The following is a 20,459-nucleotide window of genomic DNA, read 5'->3' on the forward strand; positions in this document are numbered from 1 at the left end:
AATAAACTAACAAACAACAACAACAACAACAAAAAAACCCTACTTGAAAAAAATCATTACCTGAATAACTTCAATTTCCTTTATTCTACGCTATTGTTTGTAACTGGAAATCTATACAACTAGGAAATGGAAATTCAGTGTATCACTGACACAGCTCGCACATTCATAATTACCTAAAGAGCAACAATGAGTGGCTCATTACAAAATCCCAATGACCAGTTGTCAAAATGAAGTCTTAGAAGTAAACGTCCAAAATATTTTAATTAATATGCATAACTAGCAACACATATATTATCATATTAAACACATAAAATCATTCCAGTTTGATTAAGTTGCTAACATCTTCCTTTGTTGTGCTGGGAAAAGGCCAAATTTTGGGATTATGTGAATCTTGGCTCTGGTGCTTATTAAATCTTAGGGCCTTGGGCAGTTTCGTTACTGTAAGCCTCCATTTCCTCATTCGTAAATACCCTACAGCATTTTCGGAGTGTCTGGAGATTGTCAAAACACTAGCCACTCACTAAACGGAAGTCTTTATTACGGTACTCTTTGGCTTTCATATATGAACTCAATGTTAATGAGCACCAAGAGAAAGAAATTAAACCCGTCTCCCGACCACGTCCAGTCACATCAGGATACCTCTCCAACAGGCCACTGAGAGTCCCTTTTGCTGGAAGTGGATGTGGCCCCGCGAAGGATCACAAAGCGCGACCCAGCGGTGAGGAGGGATTTCCGCCAGACGCCGGGAGGGTGGGCTATACCCAGACGCCCACCGGAAGAGGCGGGAGGAACGCCGGCGCCGGGAGGGAGGCGCCCTGAAGCGCCGCAGAGGGAGGACTACATTTCCCATAAGTCGGCAGGGCCGGGCAAGGGGTGGGCGTCGGGGACATTACCGGACAGGCCTTGCCGGCAGTACGAAGGTAAATGCCGGCACCGCGGCTCGAAGAGAAAAGTCTTAGGATCCGCGACTAGATTTGTGCTAGTAACCCCTCTAACCCATCCTGAACCGACAAAAACGATGCTCCTAGTGGGGCGACTTTGAGATTTCCGGGTCGCACCCCTCCGACCCCGCAACCCAAGACAACACACCCCTTACGGGTCTGGGGGCGCTTTCTCAATGCCCAAGGAAGCGGGGGAGCTGTGCTCGCTCGGGGAAGGCCCAGGGTATCCCTATGTAGGTTTGACGGTCTGTATAGGGCCCTCTAACGCCCCTTCCCCACGCCCAATCCCCTTTTAAGTCGGGCTAGAGAAGGGATGTGCTGGGCTTCCTGGGGCTCATAGAAAGGGGTCGTGTAGGAGAAGGTGTCCCCCTTCCGACCCAGTTGAGTAGCGGGCGACTTCCTTTGATTGCTGCTCGGACATCTTGGCTGGGGCGGTGAAAGTTGTCATAAACTTGGGGGCCAAGCATCTCCTTCCAAAGTCCCCAATCCTCTACCCTTTGGAGTGGTATCACGGTGCCGTTGGTGAGGCTAAGAGACTTGCGCTAGGTCACAGAATCCAAGTGGCAGAATGGAAGGTACGCACCGAGCCTGTCTGGATCTAAAGCTCTTTGCTTCTGTCCCATTACCTTCTTCAAGCCCTATCCTAAGAGAAGGCAGGAGCTGGGGACTGCACAGTCTGTCGCGTTTGGTTTTCTTTTTCTTTTTTTTGTCCGGAGGGACCCTCGCGCGCCCTTAGGGCCCAGGGGCAGAATCCAACTCCGTGATCCCAGAGTATAGCGACCTCTTTTCCCACCCTCCTAAACAACCCGAGCACAAGGTCTTCCCCTGGTCAATCCGGGTCGGTGACCCCTTGGACAGCAGTCTCTCCTTTCGCCTCTCCCAGGTCCTTTTCTGGGGACGCACGGGCCGCGAGCGTCAGCCGCACGGGGCGGGTGGGTGGGGTTTGCTGCGCGGCGGCGGCGGCGGCACCGGCAGCGGCGGCAGCTGGTGGGTCCTGCGGTGACTCCGGGGCGGGGCTGAGGGCAGGGTGCCGATTGAAAGACCGACTCCGCGGGAATGGGGGGTGTGGTTGGTCGGCCAGAGTCCTTCGAGTGGGAGAGCGGCTCCGCGACCACCGGTGGCCGGACCCCCTCTGCCTTCTGCTAGAGATGCTCTTCCTCTCGGTGAGTTAATTTTCTGTCGTCGCGGGCAGGGTTCTGGTTCTTAGTCACGCCCCGGGGAGGAAGGAGAAAGGCCACCTCGATTTGTGTGGCCTGGATAGAGCAGGGCAAAAGGGAACTGACCAGCTGCGTTCCTAGGCCTCCTCCCTTTGGGGCATGTTGATCCGCGGCTGCGCTGCATGTTCCAGTTTCATGCAGGCTCCTGGGAAAGCTGGTGCTGCTGCTGCTGCCTGATTCCTGCCGACCGATCTTGGGACCGGGGCCCGCGCTGGCGGCTGGAGATGGCGGACACTAGATCGGTCCATGAAACCAGGTTTGAGGCGGCCGTGAAGGTGATCCAGAGTTTGCCGAAAAATGGTACGTGCACTGGGCCCCGCTGGAGAAGCCTTCCGACGAGGCCCAAGGTCTCTAAACCTCACCTTCTTTAACCTTCTTTCTGGTTCGAGCCTGGCTTATTTAGCCTACTTTTTTCCTGTGTTGTAAAGGCATGTAATTGGTAGGGGAGGTATTGAATATGAATTAACGACCTGCTGATCTTTGAAGCCACAGACAAATGTTATCCACATTTTAAGTTGTTTAGATAGTTAAAAACGAAAGTCTTCTCATTTAATGACTGCGGATTTGTTAAAAAAAAATCTGGGATGGGATACCTGGTACCATATACTCGAAAATCTACAATTCAAACCTTTTGAAAACTTTTGCTATGAAGTAAGAGAAAGGAAGAAGTAAAGTAAAGGAAAAAACAGCAATATTCATTTGTAAAATGGTTTATTTTAATAAATATACTTTTTTTGCTGCTATTCCGTTGTATTAGCATTTTGTTTTGTTTTGTTTAACATATACCTATATTGGACCTTCTTTGCAGCTTGTGGGGAAAGTCAGATCTATTGTTCTCTTTCTTTTAGTATGTCATTTCTCTGTTTAGTTTTCAGTAATTTGACTATGATGTGTTTAGATGTGTTTTTTTCTTCTTATTTATCCTGTTTACAGTTTGTAAACTGTAAATTGTAATTTTATTTTTGGGCAGTGTTGGAAAGTTTTCAGCCATTATTTTTTCCCCCCTTTTCTAAGTAGAGTGGCTTGGGGAGGGAGACTTTCACTTTGCAATTCATGTCCTTTGCATCATATGGATTATTTTAAATCATAAACTAATTTTTAAAAATGCTTTTAAGCACTATTACTGTACCAGAGTGGGAAACCTGACTATATAAACATATTACTAGAGTATTTAATATCATCTTCTTGGGTTTTCATTAATCATATTTGGCTAAGTAATGAATCTTCAATACAGTTCACTCAAAAATTTGCTAAGTGCAGATTCAGAAAGTTTTGTAGAGCTGGTACTTAGGCTGAATGATGCCCTGGGTTCAATCCTAGTGACACCCTTGGAAAAAAGAAAAAAGAAAGTTATGAAAACAAATGTACAGAAAAAATAATGTTCCCTTTTGTAATCTCCCCCCCCCCCCCCCCCCGCCCCGAACTTTGTATTGAACTTAGGGAGGCTCTGAGGTACATCCCCAGCCCTTTAAACTTTTTTTATTTTGTACTGAATTTGTGATTCTCTGCTTTAGTCTCCTGATTCTTTTATACTTTCAAACATTCCATTGAAGGAGGTCATAGAGAGGATTGAAAGTTAAGCTAGAAGAAACAGAATGTATACAAATAACATAGGAATTTATTTAAGTATTGATATTTTAATGTTAGGTTAAGGGTGTTTATAGAAAGGTATGATTCCAAGAGTTTTTTATAAGTAGTACAAGTTTTTTGAAAATTGAAAAAGCTAGACTTAATGTCTTCAGCTTACTTTTTTTTTTTTTTTTAACATTTTAGTCAACTTACTAAAAAAACTCATGTAAATTAAAAGAGTTTGTATTTACTTAACATTTTAGAAGGCATTATTACAAAGTTAAAATTAACAATAGTACTGGAGGTGTAGCTTAGTGGTGAAGTTCAGACTTAGCATGCAGGATACCCTGAGTGTGATCTCCAGCATCTGTCCCCCCACTGGCTCCACACAAAGATCATGTTATTTTTCTGAAACTGAAGTAATATTCATTGAGCCACAAGTTTGTTATAATGAATTATTAAATATTTTTATTTTAAATTAATTTTTTTCAGGAGGGAAAGTTTATTTTGGTTCACAGGAATTATTAAATATTTTTATAAAACACTGTTTTTTAAAATTGGTCTGGTCTGATCTATTTTACAAAAAGCAAAATCTTATAGTTTTGTTTTTATTGCTTAATATTTAATAATAAATGCTTTTTTTTTTTTTTTGGTAGTGGGGATTGAGCCCAAGGGTGCTTAATCACTGAGCCATATTCCCAGCACTTTTTATTTTTTATTTTGAAACAGGGTCTCTCTAAGTTGCTTAGAGCCTCACTAAATTGCTGAGACTGGCCCTGAACTTGAGATTCTTCTGCCTCTACTTCCTGAGCTGCTGGGATCACAGGTGTGCATCACCATTCCCAGCTTTAACAATTTTATTTTGAGACAGGGTTTAGCTAAGTTGGTTAGGGCCTTGCTAAGTGCAATAATGACTTTGATCTTTAGAAATATAAATTCTTAGATAATATTTCAAACACATATATTAAGTATGTCATGTGAGTGCCTCAAAGACAAAAGATCAGATACATCATACTTTGTCTGCAATCTTACAGCGCAGAATATGTTCAATAATTTTTTTGTTTGTTTGGGTTTTTTTTTTTTTTTTTTTGATACCAGGGATGGAAACCAGGGCACTTGAGCTAAGGATCTTGCAAAGTTGCTTAGGGCCTCACTAAATTGCTGAGATTCGTTTTGAACTTGTATCCCTCCTGCTTCAGTCTAACAAGTTTCTAGGATTACAGGAGAGTGCCATTGCATCTGGCAATTTTTTTTTTTTTTTAATATAAAGTATGTGTCATTGAGCCAAACCTATTAAACCTTTAAATCTTAACTTTGTGGGCTGGGGGTATAGCTCAGTTGATAGAATGCTTACCTCGAATGCACAAGGCCCTGGATTCAATCTCAAGCACCACACACACAAAATATCTTACTTTGTTGGCTTACTGAAGACATTAAGAGATGAGGTTTTTGAATTTTCAAATGTAGATTTGTGTTACTCACTGGTAACCATTTTTAACAATTTTTTCTGCATTTTTTTTCCTCTGTTGCATAAAAAACAACTATATCATTGAAATACTGTATCTAGTAGATACTCCCAAATGTGCCTATATTATATAGATAATTGTTATTGTGATTAGGAATTAATTATTCATTCTTTTTTAAAAAACATTTTTTTATTTTTTTGGAAGTAGTTGGAAACAATACCTTTATTTTATTTACTTATTTTTATGTGGTGCTGAGGATTGAACCCAGGGCTTCACATGTGCTAGATGAGTGCTCCACCTCTGAGCCACAACCCCAGCCCCAATTATTCATTCTTGATTAGACCTGAAACACCAGTTCTCAGTTTGTCAGTGTTGTAATTTCCATTTTTATAAATGACTAGCTTTTGATTCACATGTTATCTGTTTAGTATGAAGTCATGAAGTTTTCAAAATACCTTCTTACAGTTTTTATTTGTATAATAAATAATACATATTGCTTTGAAAGTAATATGCACTAATGTTAAAAATTTAAACAAATGCCAGGTGTGGTGGCATATGCCTGTAATTCCACCTATTCAGGAGGCTGAGGCAGGAGGATCTCAAGTTCAAGGACAGCCTGGGCAACTTAATGAGACCCTGTTTCAAAGTAAAAGAAAATTGAGGATGTAACTCAGAGATAGAGTGCTTGCTAAGCATGTTTAGTCCCTAATACTGAAAAAAAAATTAACATAGATAAGTAAAAAGGAAAATAAAATAATCTGTGTATCTACTATCCAGAGATAGCTCCTTTTAACATTTTTATGTATAGCCTTTTGATGTATTTTTCATGTATGTAAATTCTTATTTTGTAAAAATAGATCATATTGTATATGCTGTTTTTAACCTATACTTTATAGAAGATCATGAAATTTATCAGGCCATTATTAGGGCTATCATTATAATATTCTGTTACTTGTGTGTATCATAATTATCTAGCCAGTTATCTATTAACAAAAAAACTAGCATTCCAATTCTTCATTTTAAGAGTATTGTAGCTGGATGTGGTGGCACACACCTGTAATCCCATTGACTCTGGAGGCTGAAACAAGAGAATTACAAATTTGAGGCCAGCCTCAGCAACCTAGTGAGACAGCATTTCAAAATAAAAAATAAGAAGCATGTATGAAGACACGATGGTGTAACTCTACTTTGTGTACAACCCGAGAAATGAAAAATTGTGCTCTATTTGTATAACATGAATTGTAATGCATTCTGCTGTTGTATATAAAAAATTAGAATAAATTTAAAAAAATAAGAAGGGCTGAGGATGATCTGAGGATCTCAGAGAGCCCCTGAATTGTCACAGTGTGGGGAAAAAAATTATATTCCAATTCATGGTACTTGACTTTATACTTTGAAAATTTCAAATATAAAAGAGGTTATGAATATTGATAGATATGCTAGAAACATATATGAAGACTTATCTTCAAAAAACTGATTTAACCAAAATTACAAAGGTAAAAATTGAGAAATCTGTTTTATATTGCATTAGTTCTTTTTCCACTAAAGTACACACTGGTTGGCTTTAGCCAAAGTTCCTTATCCAGTGGGAAATTGAAATTTGGCCAAGAGGAGTTTGATTTTTTACTGTTGATACTTTATTAACCAAAGTATGTTTCTAACTTTTTTTCATTTATGCTAGTCAGTTTTGATTTTTCACAAGCTTTATTTTGCTTAATAACATTATTCTGTACTTCCATATTTTAATTTTTTTTATTTGTAGATGGACATAAAACCTTTTATTTAATTTATTTATTTTTATGTGGTGCTGAGGATCGAACCCAGGGTCTTGCACGTGCTAGGCAAGCGCTCTACCACTGAACTGCAACCCCAGCCCTATACTTCCATATATTTTATGTGATGTTTTCTGGTTATTTTTGGTTATTTTGGTTATACCCTTAGAGTGTTTATTCATTTTATTTATTTACTTATTTACTTACTGACTGACTGACTTACTTACTTATTTATTTTTGGTACAGATATTGAACCCAGAGATGCTTAAACATCTTGTTTTCTTGTCTTGCCCAAGATTTTCCTATTTGTGTAAGACTGTATGAAAACACATCCCCGGCCCTTTTTAATTTTTATTTTGAGACAGTTTCACTAAGTTGCTTAGGGCCTTGCTAAGTTGCTGAGGGTGGCTTTGAACTCAAAATCCTTCTGTCTCGGCCTCCCAGGCCTCTGAATTGTGTTTAGAATTGTTTAAGTTTAAAGTTTCAGAGATTTTTTTTTTTTTAATCAAAGAAGCAGAGTAACTAAAAAAACTGCCATAACTTTTGTTTCTAAGATAGAAAAAATTATCTATTAAAATATCAGATCACTATAGTACTGCATGGCTAAGCTAATATACAACCATGGGTTATCAGTGTTATTCCCCAAGTAATTTGTATTTAATGTATGTTTCCAATAGGTTCATTCCAGCCAACAAATGAAATGATGCTCAAGTTCTATAGCTTCTATAAACAGGCAACTGAAGGACCCTGTAAGCTTTCAAGACCTGGATTCTGGGATCCTATTGGAAGATATAAATGGTAATTTCATTTATAGAGCCAAGAAAGGATTTCAATTTTAATAATTATCACACACTATTACTTATGTGGTTATATACTATTCAGTGCATAAAATATTCTAGGTGTACTGCATACAGTTTTTGTCCTCTAGGTGCTCTTCATACAGTCTTACTTACACAAATAGGAAAATCTTGGGCAAGACAAGAAAACAGTAAAACCAAGAGGATAGGTGCATCAAAAACATAAAGGATTTTCAGTTCATCTTCTTATAGTTTTTCTTTTTTTAAATCTCAAAGCAACTCTTGAACTAAGTAAAAGAGATAAACTTTCCTGCCTCTTTTAGCTGCCAAGAAAAGTAATGACTTTTGCTCATCAACTGATACTGTTTGCTTTGAGCCTTTCAGATAATATGTAACTAGAAATATGACTCAGGTACTGCCATGTTAACTTTTTATCTCAGTTATTACCTCTGAGCCACTGCATTTGAGTAGAAATTTGGCTTTTAATACAATTAAAGAATGATAAGTTATTGATGTTGTTATCATTTTCCCAGTCCACTAACATTTGATATTTTTAAAATACCATTGCACACTTTACAAATGTCTCACAAAAGTCCATTTTCAACTGTACCTTATAACCAAGTATGTTAATTGATGAAGCATGTTTAAGAGCCACTAAAAGTACTAAATATGGTACTTCCAGTAAGATCTTTATGAATTATAATAAAGTAATAGGTTAAACGAAATAGCTATATGTTCTTTGTTTCAAGAAAATTTACTTATTTGCTTAACATTTTTTCCCTAGAATTGAACTTCAGTGAAGTTAAATTCCTTCTGGGAAAAATGTATAATAAGAGAGATTTTCATATTGGGCAAACATTTCAAGGAGTTTAAAATTTTCTTACCTTCATATTTTCATTCTTTTAGAAATAAGGAACCATTTTTAGTTTTTGTTCTAGTGTACACATTACTCTTATTTAAATTAGTGGAAACTTTTAACCAAAACTTCTATTCATTTAAAACATGGCTGTGACAGAAGACTTCTAAAATGTTCATTTCCACTACTGTTTGGTATAATTATATGTAAAAACTTTTAAAGAATTCTTAGGCAATATTTATGAGTAGCTTACAGTTTCTGTGACCTATTAATGTCTGGATAGGTTATTTACTTATTGTTTTAATGCTATTTAATTTGCCAGTTCTTTTTGTTTTGATAGTTCTCTTCCAGGTGACATATTTGTTAATGAGATTTTTTTTGGAAACATAATATGGCTTTAAGTAGAACCTATTTTAAATTAATTGACCATATAGTGTCAACTATAAATTGTATTCTCTACAATTGAAAAATCAGTTTTTTTTTTATTGTTTTTATGTATTTTCATTGCTAGGGATGCTTGGAGTTCTTTGGGTGATATGACCAAGGAAGAAGCCATGATTGCATATGTTGAAGAAATGAAAAAGGTAGGGAAAATAATTTATAGTTGAAAATAGCAATATTCAGAGCAGCTCTAATTTACTTTTTTTTTGAGAGAGATAGAGAAAGAGAATTTTTTAATATTTATTTTTCAGTTTTTGGTGGACACAACATCTTTATTTATTTATTTATTTTTTATGTGGTGCTGAAGATCGAACCCAGCGCCGCGCGCATGCCAGGCAAGCACGATACTGCTTGAACCACATCCCCAGCCCCTCTAATTTACTTTTATTAGACAAATTAGCTGCTTTGTTTTCAAGAACAAGGAGATTGTAGTACATTACTATAGAATCTAGATTATTAAGTTTATTTGAACTTTATGTACTTTGTTAAAGTTCATCTTAACAGGAGTATTTTTTCCTTAAGATCCTATATTGTAGGGATATTTTAGCTTTTTTTTTACATCTTTCTTTCTCTGTAGTCAACTTCTGGAAAAAGTACAGAAATAGGAATCTTGGAAAAATATATATATAAATATTTGCCCAACAAATCTTTGAAAATATTGGTGTCTCTTACTTGGGAGTCTTGTAAGTGCTGGTCTGTCTGAAGAGCATTTCAGGTTTGGAACATTGTATTTGGGAGGAAAAGTTACGAAGACTCCCCAGCAATGTTCTCTTACAAGTTTTGACTGCTAAATTGATGCATTTTCATCAGTGGACTTACTAGTAACAAGCATTTTTCTGTGAATGCATAGTTCCTTTAAAGGCAGAAAAAGATAATGATGCTTTTAGGATTCCTGTGGACTACAGAGGAGGGCATTCCTTTTTAACTAGCTCTTTTAAGTCTATCAAAGGCATTTTGTTTTGTTTTTGGTACTGGGGATTGGACTCAGGGACTCTTTACCACTGAGAGACATTCCCAAACCTTTTTTATTTTAAGATAGAGTCTTACTAAGTTGCTTAAGGCCTTGCTAAGTTGCTGAGGCTAGCTTTGAACTTGGAATCCTCCTGCTTCAGCCTCCTTAGTCGCTGGGATTACAGGCATGTGCCACCACATGAGACTAAGGCATCGTTTTGAGGAATACATTTATGAAAAAATCATGAATTTTATATTGGGCATGGGTCAGAAGTTGTGAAATCTAATTCTGTTTGAAAACCTTAAATAAATTATCTTTAAACATAAAGAAAATCTGTAAAAAAGGAATAGTTTTTTTTGCCAAATGGCTCAATGGTATCAATCGCTAGTTGTTTCTCTTCTGCACTGCTCAAGTGGTGCCCTTTGTTACATTTTCACAATTTTTATTTAGTGGGCTTTATGGTAGAGGGCAGACTTTAATTCTTTTGGCTGTTATCTATATCATTAATACAATAAAAAAAGAGCCCTTCAAATCAGAGAAAGAAAATTCAAAACCTTTTTGGTTTGGTTTGATAATTATTCCTTTTTATTTTCTCTCTCTTTTTTTGTTCTCTCTCTCTCTCTCTCTTTTTTTTTTTTTTTTTTTTAGATCAACAGCATGCCTTTATTTTATTTATATTTATGTGGTGCTAAGGATTGAACTCACTGCCTCACACAGGCTAGGCAAGCGCTCTGCCACTGAAGCTACAGCCCCAGCCCCCTATTTCTTTCTCTGTACTTTAAATGTCATTATAATTTTGAGGATATACTTCTATAGTATAAGGTTGAATTGCCACATTAAGCAAAATTTACATATTTTTCCTATCCAGTTTTACTAATTAATGTTGTCACAATTTAAAGTAAGAAGGGGATAAAACAATGTACATTCCACCCTCATTTAAACTATAGTGTTGCCTTTTAGCTGTCTTAAAATACTTCTTCCATATATGAGTTTTTGTAGTTATTTCTCTATTTAAAAAAAACAAACTGTCTTCAATAGGCTTTAAAATTTTCATTTTCTATTACAAATAACAAAGTTTATAGTAAACTTTTAGAGTTAAATCTAAAATATTAAATACCTATAGATTGAAAATGTGATAAGTCTTAAATTACATTCAGAGTTCAGCTTATGAACATCAGTAGATAAAATTGCATCTTTCTAGGGGCTGGGGTTGTGGCTCAGCAGTGGAGTGCTCGCCTAGCATGTGTGAGGCCCTGGGTTCGATCCTCAGCACCACATAAAAAAATAAAGGTATAAAAAAATTGCATGTTTCTATGTAACTTTTTCTAATAATTTACTAATTGAAGCAGTCATTAAATCATGTTTCATAGTTCATGAATCATTGTACCATTACTCTTTAGAATATAAATCTCATTTCATGGGTTTTAGGAGCCTTATTAATTTGTGTTTTATAATGGATCCTGTTTGGTAGAATATTGCTTATCATAATTTATAAAATTGCCCAGTAAAATATCACCAAAAAAGTTGCTGGAATCCAAAATTGTTTTAGCTTTGAGTGAATAAAGTAAGTAAGATGGTTTTAGGGAAAAATCCATTTCTTTGAAGTTTATTTTGATATATAATCAATGGGAAGTATAAAATCCTATTTTTTATACAGTTTTACAAAATCTTATGGGGATTTCCAGAATATTCATTTAACACTTGAATAATATACATTTTGTCTGTGGAATTTAAAGAGAAATCAGTGTACTTAATCCTGTCTGCACATTAGACTCACTGGTAGAGATGCCCTTGCATGACTCCAGATTAATTGTGTCAGGATTTCTAAGAGGATTGGATATCTGCTGTAATAGAGGGAGGATTAGAGTGGGATCTTATAAAGGATAGAACCTGAAGTTACCATGGCTGAGGGTCTAGTTTAGAGCTACACAAGTCTAGAGCACCGACTTTCTCTGAGTTTTGAGTTGACTTGTATTTTTAAGATTTGACTCATGATAAACATCTTTTAGAGACTGAGGGAAAAAGCAGGATGCCAATTTCTTTACTTTGTGTGGGCGATAGACTTTTCTAATCATTGGCATACTTGGGATTGATATCTGTGAGTCTCCTCAGAAGGTCAGAAGCACTGGAGAGACTAAATTTGTGATTACTAAGATTATTGAACAGAGATTAAGCATTGGGACTTGGGTAACTAAAAGATATGTTCATTGTAGACAAGAAAAACCTGAGGAATTTTTTCTTTGCTTTAATAAAGCATATATGTATCTTTCCAAGTATATTTTTATCACCTAAAAATGATGTGTCTCTTTGAGGAAAGTGCTGAATATATCTAGAAAAATTACTGTGTTTTGAATGCTGTTTTTCTACAGTCTATGCAGCTTACCGTTAAAAGTCTGCACTTGGGGAGCTGGGGTTGTATAGCTCAGTGGTAGAGCACTTACCTAGCATGTGTGAGGCACCAGGTTCAATTCTCAGCACCACATTGAAATAAATAAAATGAAGGTCCATCAACAACTTAAAAAATATTAAAAAAAGAAGTCTACGCTTGAACTAATTTTATTAACTTAAAACTTGAAATGAACTCTCTGTGGATGAGTACTACCTCTTCTAGACTGAGATTTGCCTGTGTCTCCTTGTTTGACTTTGGGTGTGTGTCTCTGTTTCTATCTTTGTACGTATATGTGTACGCCTCTCTCTTCCTATACGTCTCGTGTATGCCTGAACACATGCATGTGTGTACCTTTTTTTGTATTTCAGCATTGTTGAAAGGGAGAGAATTTTTTTGGTTGTTGATTTCTAGTTTCTTCATCAGAAAATTAAATTCTAGATAGGTCTTGTGGTGGCCACTTGTGTCATTTCTACTGAAGGTTCTGCCTTACTGAAAGAATACTGTTTATATTTGTTTAGTGTTGGTACATACTCCATTTATTTAGTTCTGACATTTCAACTCCAAAGTTCACTCTTATTTTATGGGGCTTGGGGGCACCTAAACACTGAACTGAGTAGCTCAGGACAAATTAGAGTTTAAGGAAGGAGGTTTTTTTGTTTTGGTGGTTTGTAAATCGCTTTAATGAGAGAACTAATAGAGATCTGTTCTGGAGGAAGATCAAAGGAGGTGTTGAATGAGGTTCAGGATAGGTATCTGGTTGCCATACCAGATTCTGCTAAATCAGTATTCATGTTGTGGCAATATGGGGTAGTGAAAAAAGTGCTGACTTGTTTTCAGTTATGTCTCTGGCATATTAGCTGTGATTTTGGTTACTTCAAAATAAACACTACCCCATAGTTTCAGTTTTTAACTTGAATCTAATTCTTAAAATTATTACTGTAACCTAAATATATATATAGTAAGTTATAAAATTTTCCCTCATGACTGCTCTTAGCCTCAGAACAAGTATTTTCTTAGCAAAAAGAAATTTTCTGAATAAACAATTTTTTACTCCTTAACACGGATAGGAACATAGATAACTTACTATGAGCTATAAAATCAAAAGATAATCTCTAAAATCAGTTATTGTTACTGTTGTTCATTTGGTATAGTCTCTCCCAAAAACCTATCTTCCATATCGGAACACACTGAGGGTGGTGATGTTATGGGTATTATCTCAGCTTAAAATAATATCAGACTTGTTTATAATCATAGATTACTGACGATCTACTCTGTATCTGGTTTAAAAATAAAAGCATGTTATTTGAATAAGAATTTTAGAGTTTTAAACCAGTTTTTTAAATACCTTTTATATGCTAGACACTAAAAACGGGAGTGAACAAAACTAGATGAAGGTCCTTTTGCATTGAGCTTATATTCTATTGTGAAAGACAGGCAGTAAATGAACAGTAAAGCAAGGAGAGTGACTAATGAGTCCAGACCTGCTGTGAGTTTAAAAAATATAAATACATGCTTTTTTAAAAATACACGTAAACAGCCAGGTGGGGTAGTGCAGACATATATAATCTCAGCAATTTGGGAGGCTGAGACAAGAAGATTGTTAAATTTGAGGCCATCTTCAGCAATTTAGCAAGACCTGTCTCAAAATAAAAATTAGAAAAAAAAAAAAAAAGGAAAGAGAGTCTGGGAGTTTAGCTCAGTGGTAGATCACCCCTCGGTTCAATTCCCAATAACACCCCCCAAAATCCCATTATTATGTATAATTATAATGCACGAATAAAAATAAATAAGAAGCTGGGGTTGTGGTTCAGCAGTAGAGCACTCGCTTAGCACGTGTGGGGCACTGGGTCCGATCCTCAGGACCACATAATTTTAAAATAAAGGTATTGTGTCCAACTACAACTAAAAAACAAAATAAATAAATAAGAACACTTTTTAGATCTTTAATATACTTACAACTTTTCTAGGAGTATGTATATATTAGGCATATAATTAATATAGATCCTTAAGAGAATTTATTAATTAACTTCAGATTTCCAAATTATTAATATTGGAAATCATAAGCTATTTAATATTAATTCAGATCAAATTAATAGTTTGTAATTTTACAATATTTGTCTCTTTTGATTACAGATTCTTGAAACTATGCCAATGACTGAAAAAGTTGAAGAATTGCTACATGTCATAGGTCCATTTTATGAAATTGTAGAAGACAAACAGAGTGGAAGGAGTTCTGATTTAACCTCAGGTTGGACTATTTTACCTATTTTTTAAGTTTGGCCAGTTATAGATTATACATGCATTAATATTTATATGTCTAATTTTTATTTTTACTTTCACATGCCAGTCCGACTGGAGAAAATCTCTAAATATTTAGAAGGTAGGAATAATGAAATCCATATAAAAATTTTGTTTTTAATATGTACAAACCAAAATATGTACAAACCAAGAGCATTCTGCACAAATTTGTAGAACTTATTGTAGGTTGGGAATTTTTTTCCAAGAAAAAACATTGTATAAAGTTCTAAAATACTATAAATCCTTAGGTTTTTAACCTTAACTGTTGTTAAACATGCTGGGTGGTTCACTTAGTATGAACAAAAGTATGTTTGATGAATCATTTTCAGTTTTACTGTATGAATTAGAATAACAGTTCCATTGAGTAAAGTATTTTCTATCTAATTTTAAAATGAGCATGTTTACAGTGTGGCTTAACTATAGCAAAACAAGCAAAAACAAGACATCAGTGAATTCACATATCTCTTTTAAAAAATTTTCATTTTTTCAGTAAAGGATCAATAGATTATGTTTTGCCTACCAGAAGGAGTTAAATAAAATGCTAGATCTGCAGGCATTAACCATTTGCTCTTTAAATTTTTTTAGAAAGCAGAATGATATGAAACCACAAGAGTAAATTTAGATGAAAATTGTGTATGCTTTAATTAAAAATTAGCCTGGATTCCTGTTCATAACGCATCTTTTAATAATTAACAGATTTGTAGTGTTTCAGAACAGTAATTTTCCTGTGCTCTTAAAAGGCCTTATAGTTTGTGTCTTTCATGGCAATAAACCATGTGTAACTGACAGTGTCTGCTTGTTTGTTGTGCATAATTCTGAATCACACCATTCTATATTATTTTGCAGAGGAACCAAATATTAATAATTCTCTTTATACTTTATGCTTATTAAGCTGAGGAAAAAAACTTAAATGTTTTCTGTATCAAGCATACTGTTAGAATGCAGGTGGAAATTTTGACCTATTTCAGTAGTGTCTAATCTACTGGCCAGAAGCATTCTTGAACAATAAAGTACAAAACAAGGAAGAGTAAATGATAGTTATAAGTGCACAGGACTAATTACTTTCCTTTAATTTATTAATCCCCAAAGCTTTGAAAACCTAAGATTGTTTTGTAACTCATTTGGTATAAAAACCTGACCTCATATGAACTTATTGTGGAATAGAGAACCTTATCTGAAATGACATGAGGGTATTTTGATTCTTTATATGATTCAGTGTGACTAACATATTTTCCTGCAAAAATGATTATATTGTTATATAAAAATAATAATTATGTTTTATTTTTAGTGAGCTGTTTGAGATTCCATATAGGAAGTATTATATAACATACTATGTCATGTACATTTGCAAAATTAAAAAATTTCTGAATCCAAGAGTTGTCAATAAGGAATTATGACCTACACTGTAATTTATTTAACTTAGACCATTCTGATGGCTATTTAGATGATTTTCTCTTTTTGATTTTCAAAAGCTGTTGAGAGTAACTAACTATGTACATGATATTTTACATATTGAAAGTATGTCTGTAAGAAATAATATTAGAAGTGAAATAAGAAATGTTTGTAATCTTGTAAGAATTGCCAAATTTCAGGCCAATTGCAATCTTGACTCCTTTTTTTTCCCCAACAAAGCATCCTGTTAAAAGTAGACATTTAAACCCAGTGGCACAGATATATCGGTTTCATGTGGTCTTTTTCAGAATATACATATGTGATAAGTTTTAAAATGTGAAAGTATAAGTTCTCCAATTTTTTGTCTTGTACCTTATTTTAGGAGTTTACTAACATTAAATATGATCCTAATTTTTCCAAAGTCTTTTATCAGATTGAGGAAATGCCCTTGTATTTTTAGTTTCTCTAGCACTTTTACCATGAAGAGTATAGGATTTGTTCAGTTTTTTTCTTCATGTATTGTGATAATCATGTGACTTTTGTCCTTTAGTCTGTTAATATGGTATATTGCATTAATTGGTTTTTGGATGTTGAGTTGGGCTCAAGAGTAATTTCCTTTACTTTTTCTAATTCATCACAGAACTGTAATGAGACTGCTATTTCTGTTGTGAAGTACTTCTGTTACAACTATCCATTTAATGGGGGTTTAGGTGATTCCTGTTTACATTTTATTGAAGATGTTCATGGGTGGGTTGTTTCTTGGCTATTTAAATTTGTTGTTCTTCCTTTTTCTGGTTGTCAGGGAGATTCAGAAACTATGCTGCTTGTATGCCTAGCATGCACAAGGTCCAGGTTTGATTCCCAGCACTGGAAAAAAAAATTAGTACATAATATAATACTTGAGGCTTGGGATGCAGCTTAGTGGTAGAATACTGTTTACTTAGCATGTGCAAGGTCCTAGTTTGGTCCCCGGCACCATAAAAAGAAACAAACAAAAAATATATGCTGCTGCCGCCTTGATTTTGTAAAAATAGAGTTAAATGTTTGTTCTGTTGTTCCTTTAATTAGGTAGGCTTAAATAAGAATATAGGCCTGATTATTTAAGGTGTATGATGTTTTGGAATTTAATATATTATTTGGGATGCAGAGAAGCCTCTAAAATGCATTCATTTCACAGAAAATAAAGCCCAAAAGTGTATGAAGGAAAATTACTTCTTTTGGCTTTCTAAGAAGACTTCAGTCTCTTTAAAAAGAGTTGATGAAAATGGTGTTCTGTGTTCCTCAAAACATGGTCCGGAAACCAGTAGAATTGGCAACACATGGGAACTTTATGGAAATGTAGAATTTTAAAGTACCTCAGACGTACTGATTCAGAATATGTATCTTAAGAAGATTTCAGTTGATTATGCATGTTATAGTTTGAGAAGAAGTTCTGATATATTTACACTGAGGGCTTAACTTTGTCTAAGACAACAATTTGCTGCTTTGATAGATCACATTACATTAATTGATGCTTTAAGGAAATTCTTATGTATCATAATAAAGACATGAGAATGTGAGTTGTGTACCTGAAATCTTCAAGGTAATAAGGGAAAAAAATTGTTCAAATGGAATTGAATTACAGGTTTTTTTTTGTTTGTGTGTGTGTGCTGGTGGTTGAACCCAGGTACACTCCACCACTAAGCTACATCAGCAGCCCTTTTTATTTTATTTTGAGACAGGGTCTCCCTAAGTTGCTGTGGCTGTCCTCAAATTTTCGATCTTCCTTAATCTCCAAAGTAACTGGGCTTATAGTTATGTTATAACTGTGCCCAGCTTCCAACTATAATATTGATGAGATTGTTGGTAGGGTCAAAAATAGCATATTTATGTTTTCAGGTGCTAACAGTATATCTCTTTATTTAATACGTTTGAAGAAGACTGTTTCATCTCTAACTTTACTGTTTTGATTGATGTTAACTTAAAAATAATTTATCACCTGCCTTGTCCATAAAGGAATTAAGATAGCTTTATCATTTTTGTTTTAAACTTAACAATGGAAGGAATTTGCCTATATAAGTGTATTTGGAGTCAAAGAATACTGTTAATTATCTATAAAATTCTAATATTTAAATTCAAAATTATTTTATTATAAAGTACAGAATTATCATATATTACCACACTAGTGATTAAGTGGTCATTTCATGTTTTAGATCTTGGTAATGTTCTAACTTCTACTCCAAATGCTAAGACTGTTAATGGTAAAGCTGAAAGCAGTGATAGTGGAGCAGAGTCCGAGGAAGAAGAGGCCCAAGAAGTAAAAGGAGCAGAACAAATGGATAATGGTAAGCTTTGGATAATGGGCCAATAATTTTGCACTAATAAAATGAAAAGGTACAAAGACTTGAGCTGATATGGTACTGTATAAGATTAGTGCATGTGGTGGGATGTGAGTTGTTGACTTTATATTCAGGTTTGTGGTGGACCAAAGGCCCTATTACAGAGTATTAAGTTTCCAACATGGACATGGTTATATTACCAAGGACCAGAAACAAGTTAAACTCTCACTATCTTATCAAAAATAAAATAGAGGGGCTGGGGTTGTGGCTCAGTGTTAAGCCCTTGCCTAGCACATGTGAGACACTGAGTTCAATTCCCAGCACTACATGAAAAAATTAAATAAACAAAATCAAGATATTGTGTCCATCTACAACTAAAAATATTTTTTTAAAATAAATAAATAAAAATTCAGAGAAATAGACTAGCTTTTAATTTTTATGTTTTTAATTAAAAAAAATTTTTTTTTTTTTTTTTGGTGGTACAAAGGCCTTGGGTTCAATCCTAAATTGCTGAGGCTCGCCTGGAATTTTGAATCCTGCTGCCTCAGCCTCCTGAGTTGCTGGGATTACAGATGTGCACCGTTGTGCTTGGCTCCAGGAATCAGTTTTTTTTTTTTTTTTTTAAATATATATTTATTTTTAGTTGTAGTTGGAGACAATACCTTTATTTTACTTATTTATTTTTATGTGATGCTGAGGATCAAACCCAGGGCCTCACACGTGCTAGGCAAATGCTCTGCCACTGAGCCACAACCCCATCCCCCATCCAGGCATCAGTTTTGATGAAGATAAACACTAGAATTACAGGAGCTGCATTCAGGGAGCCTTGTTTGTGATTCATGGGAAGATTATTTTAGAAGGGGGATATAGAGATATAGTAAAACAAACCACACAACTTTGTTTTGCTTTTACTTTTCAGTCTTTGAGGTATCTTTTCTCTAGAGCAGTTTGTCTATGCCTGGTAGAGTATAAGGACTTTGAAAGATTATTTTTAGAAGACTTACAGGGAACTGAAACACTTTTGAAGCTAATACAATTTCTGAGTAAGCCCTCAACATATAATAAGCTCCTTTTCAAGGAGTTCCCCATCTCTGTGATCCAAGTAGGAAACCCTTAAAAGGATTATGATAGAGTGGGGAATTGAGTAGCAGTTATTAGAACATAATATCAGAAGTTGACCTACTGTGAACTTTTTATTTATCTCTCCATTTTCTCATAAAAGCTAAGCAGATGATGAAGAAATCAGACTATAAGAATTTGGAGATTATTATCACGAATGGCTATGATAAAGACAGCTTTGTTCAGGAGATACAAAATGACATTCATGCTAACTCTTCTCCAAGTGACCAAAGTGCTGATGACGTAAAACCTGTTGATAAAAACTTGGAGCAAACTGAAAAAATTGCTGCCTGCATTCACCAAGGTATTGTCCCCAAGTATTTTTTTGTCTAGCCTTTATCTTATTATTAAAATATTCTTTTAATAATTTTAGTATATTTAGGAATAGTCTCAAATTTTAAAATATAAATATTTATTAATATCTTAAGGTTGATTAATGTTACAAGGTTTAATAGCTTTGAAAGACAGTGAAGTAAGAGCTGGAAATTTTATATTTGTATTGAAACTTTTTTTATGTTAACCATATGATATTTCAGAATATATTTTAAACTAAAACTTCCAAATTATTATTTTTTTTTCCTGATTATTTCTCCTACCTTTGATTATATGGTGCCTTTGTTCTGAAGTCAATAAGATTAATTTATAGTCTTTTTTTTTTTTTAATGCTTACTTTTCAGTTTTAGGTGGACACAATATCTTTATTTTATTTTTATGTGGTGCCGAGAATCGAACCCAGTGCCTCATGCATGCTGGGCGAGTGCACTACCACTTGAGCCACATCCCCAGCCCCGTAATTTATAGTCTTTTCATGTCCTAGGACTCTCCGAGTAGGCCTGTATATACATATGGTGAATTATTAATAGTGGTCCAGTTTAGTCCAGAAACCAAGAAATATCATTTCTTAGTGTAACAACCAAACTTGCATAGTTGCA

The 20,459-nt window shown here is 35.0% G+C and overlaps 1 protein-coding gene across 8 annotated transcripts in view; it reads left to right on the forward strand.

The window, feature by feature from the left end:
* Window positions 1–842: 842 nt before the first annotated feature.
* Window positions 843–20,459, forward strand: part of Acbd5 (acyl-CoA binding domain containing 5) — a 42,073-nt gene continuing 22,456 nt past the window's right edge. Inside the window, exons 1-8 of one of the 8 annotated variants that reach the window (XM_058578620.1) lie at window positions 843–920; window positions 2,290–2,458; window positions 7,643–7,763; window positions 9,130–9,202; window positions 14,534–14,648; window positions 14,748–14,780; window positions 18,283–18,414; window positions 19,631–19,831. In XM_058578620.1, coding sequence (XP_058434603.1) covers window positions 2,383–2,458; window positions 7,643–7,763; window positions 9,130–9,202; window positions 14,534–14,648; window positions 14,748–14,780; window positions 18,283–18,414; window positions 19,631–19,831 — 751 coding nt within the window. In that variant the 5' untranslated portion in view covers window positions 843–920; window positions 2,290–2,382. The other 7 variants (XM_058578621.1, XM_058578618.1, XM_058578617.1 and 4 more) reach the window with 7 other exon arrangements.

This window comes from Marmota monax, unplaced genomic scaffold, assembly GCF_021218885.2.
Source record: "Marmota monax isolate L192 unplaced genomic scaffold, Marmota_monax_Labrador192_F-V1.1 WCK01_AAM20220418_F8-fsc00072, whole genome shotgun sequence".
NCBI lineage: Eukaryota > Metazoa > Chordata > Mammalia > Rodentia > Sciuridae > Marmota > Marmota monax.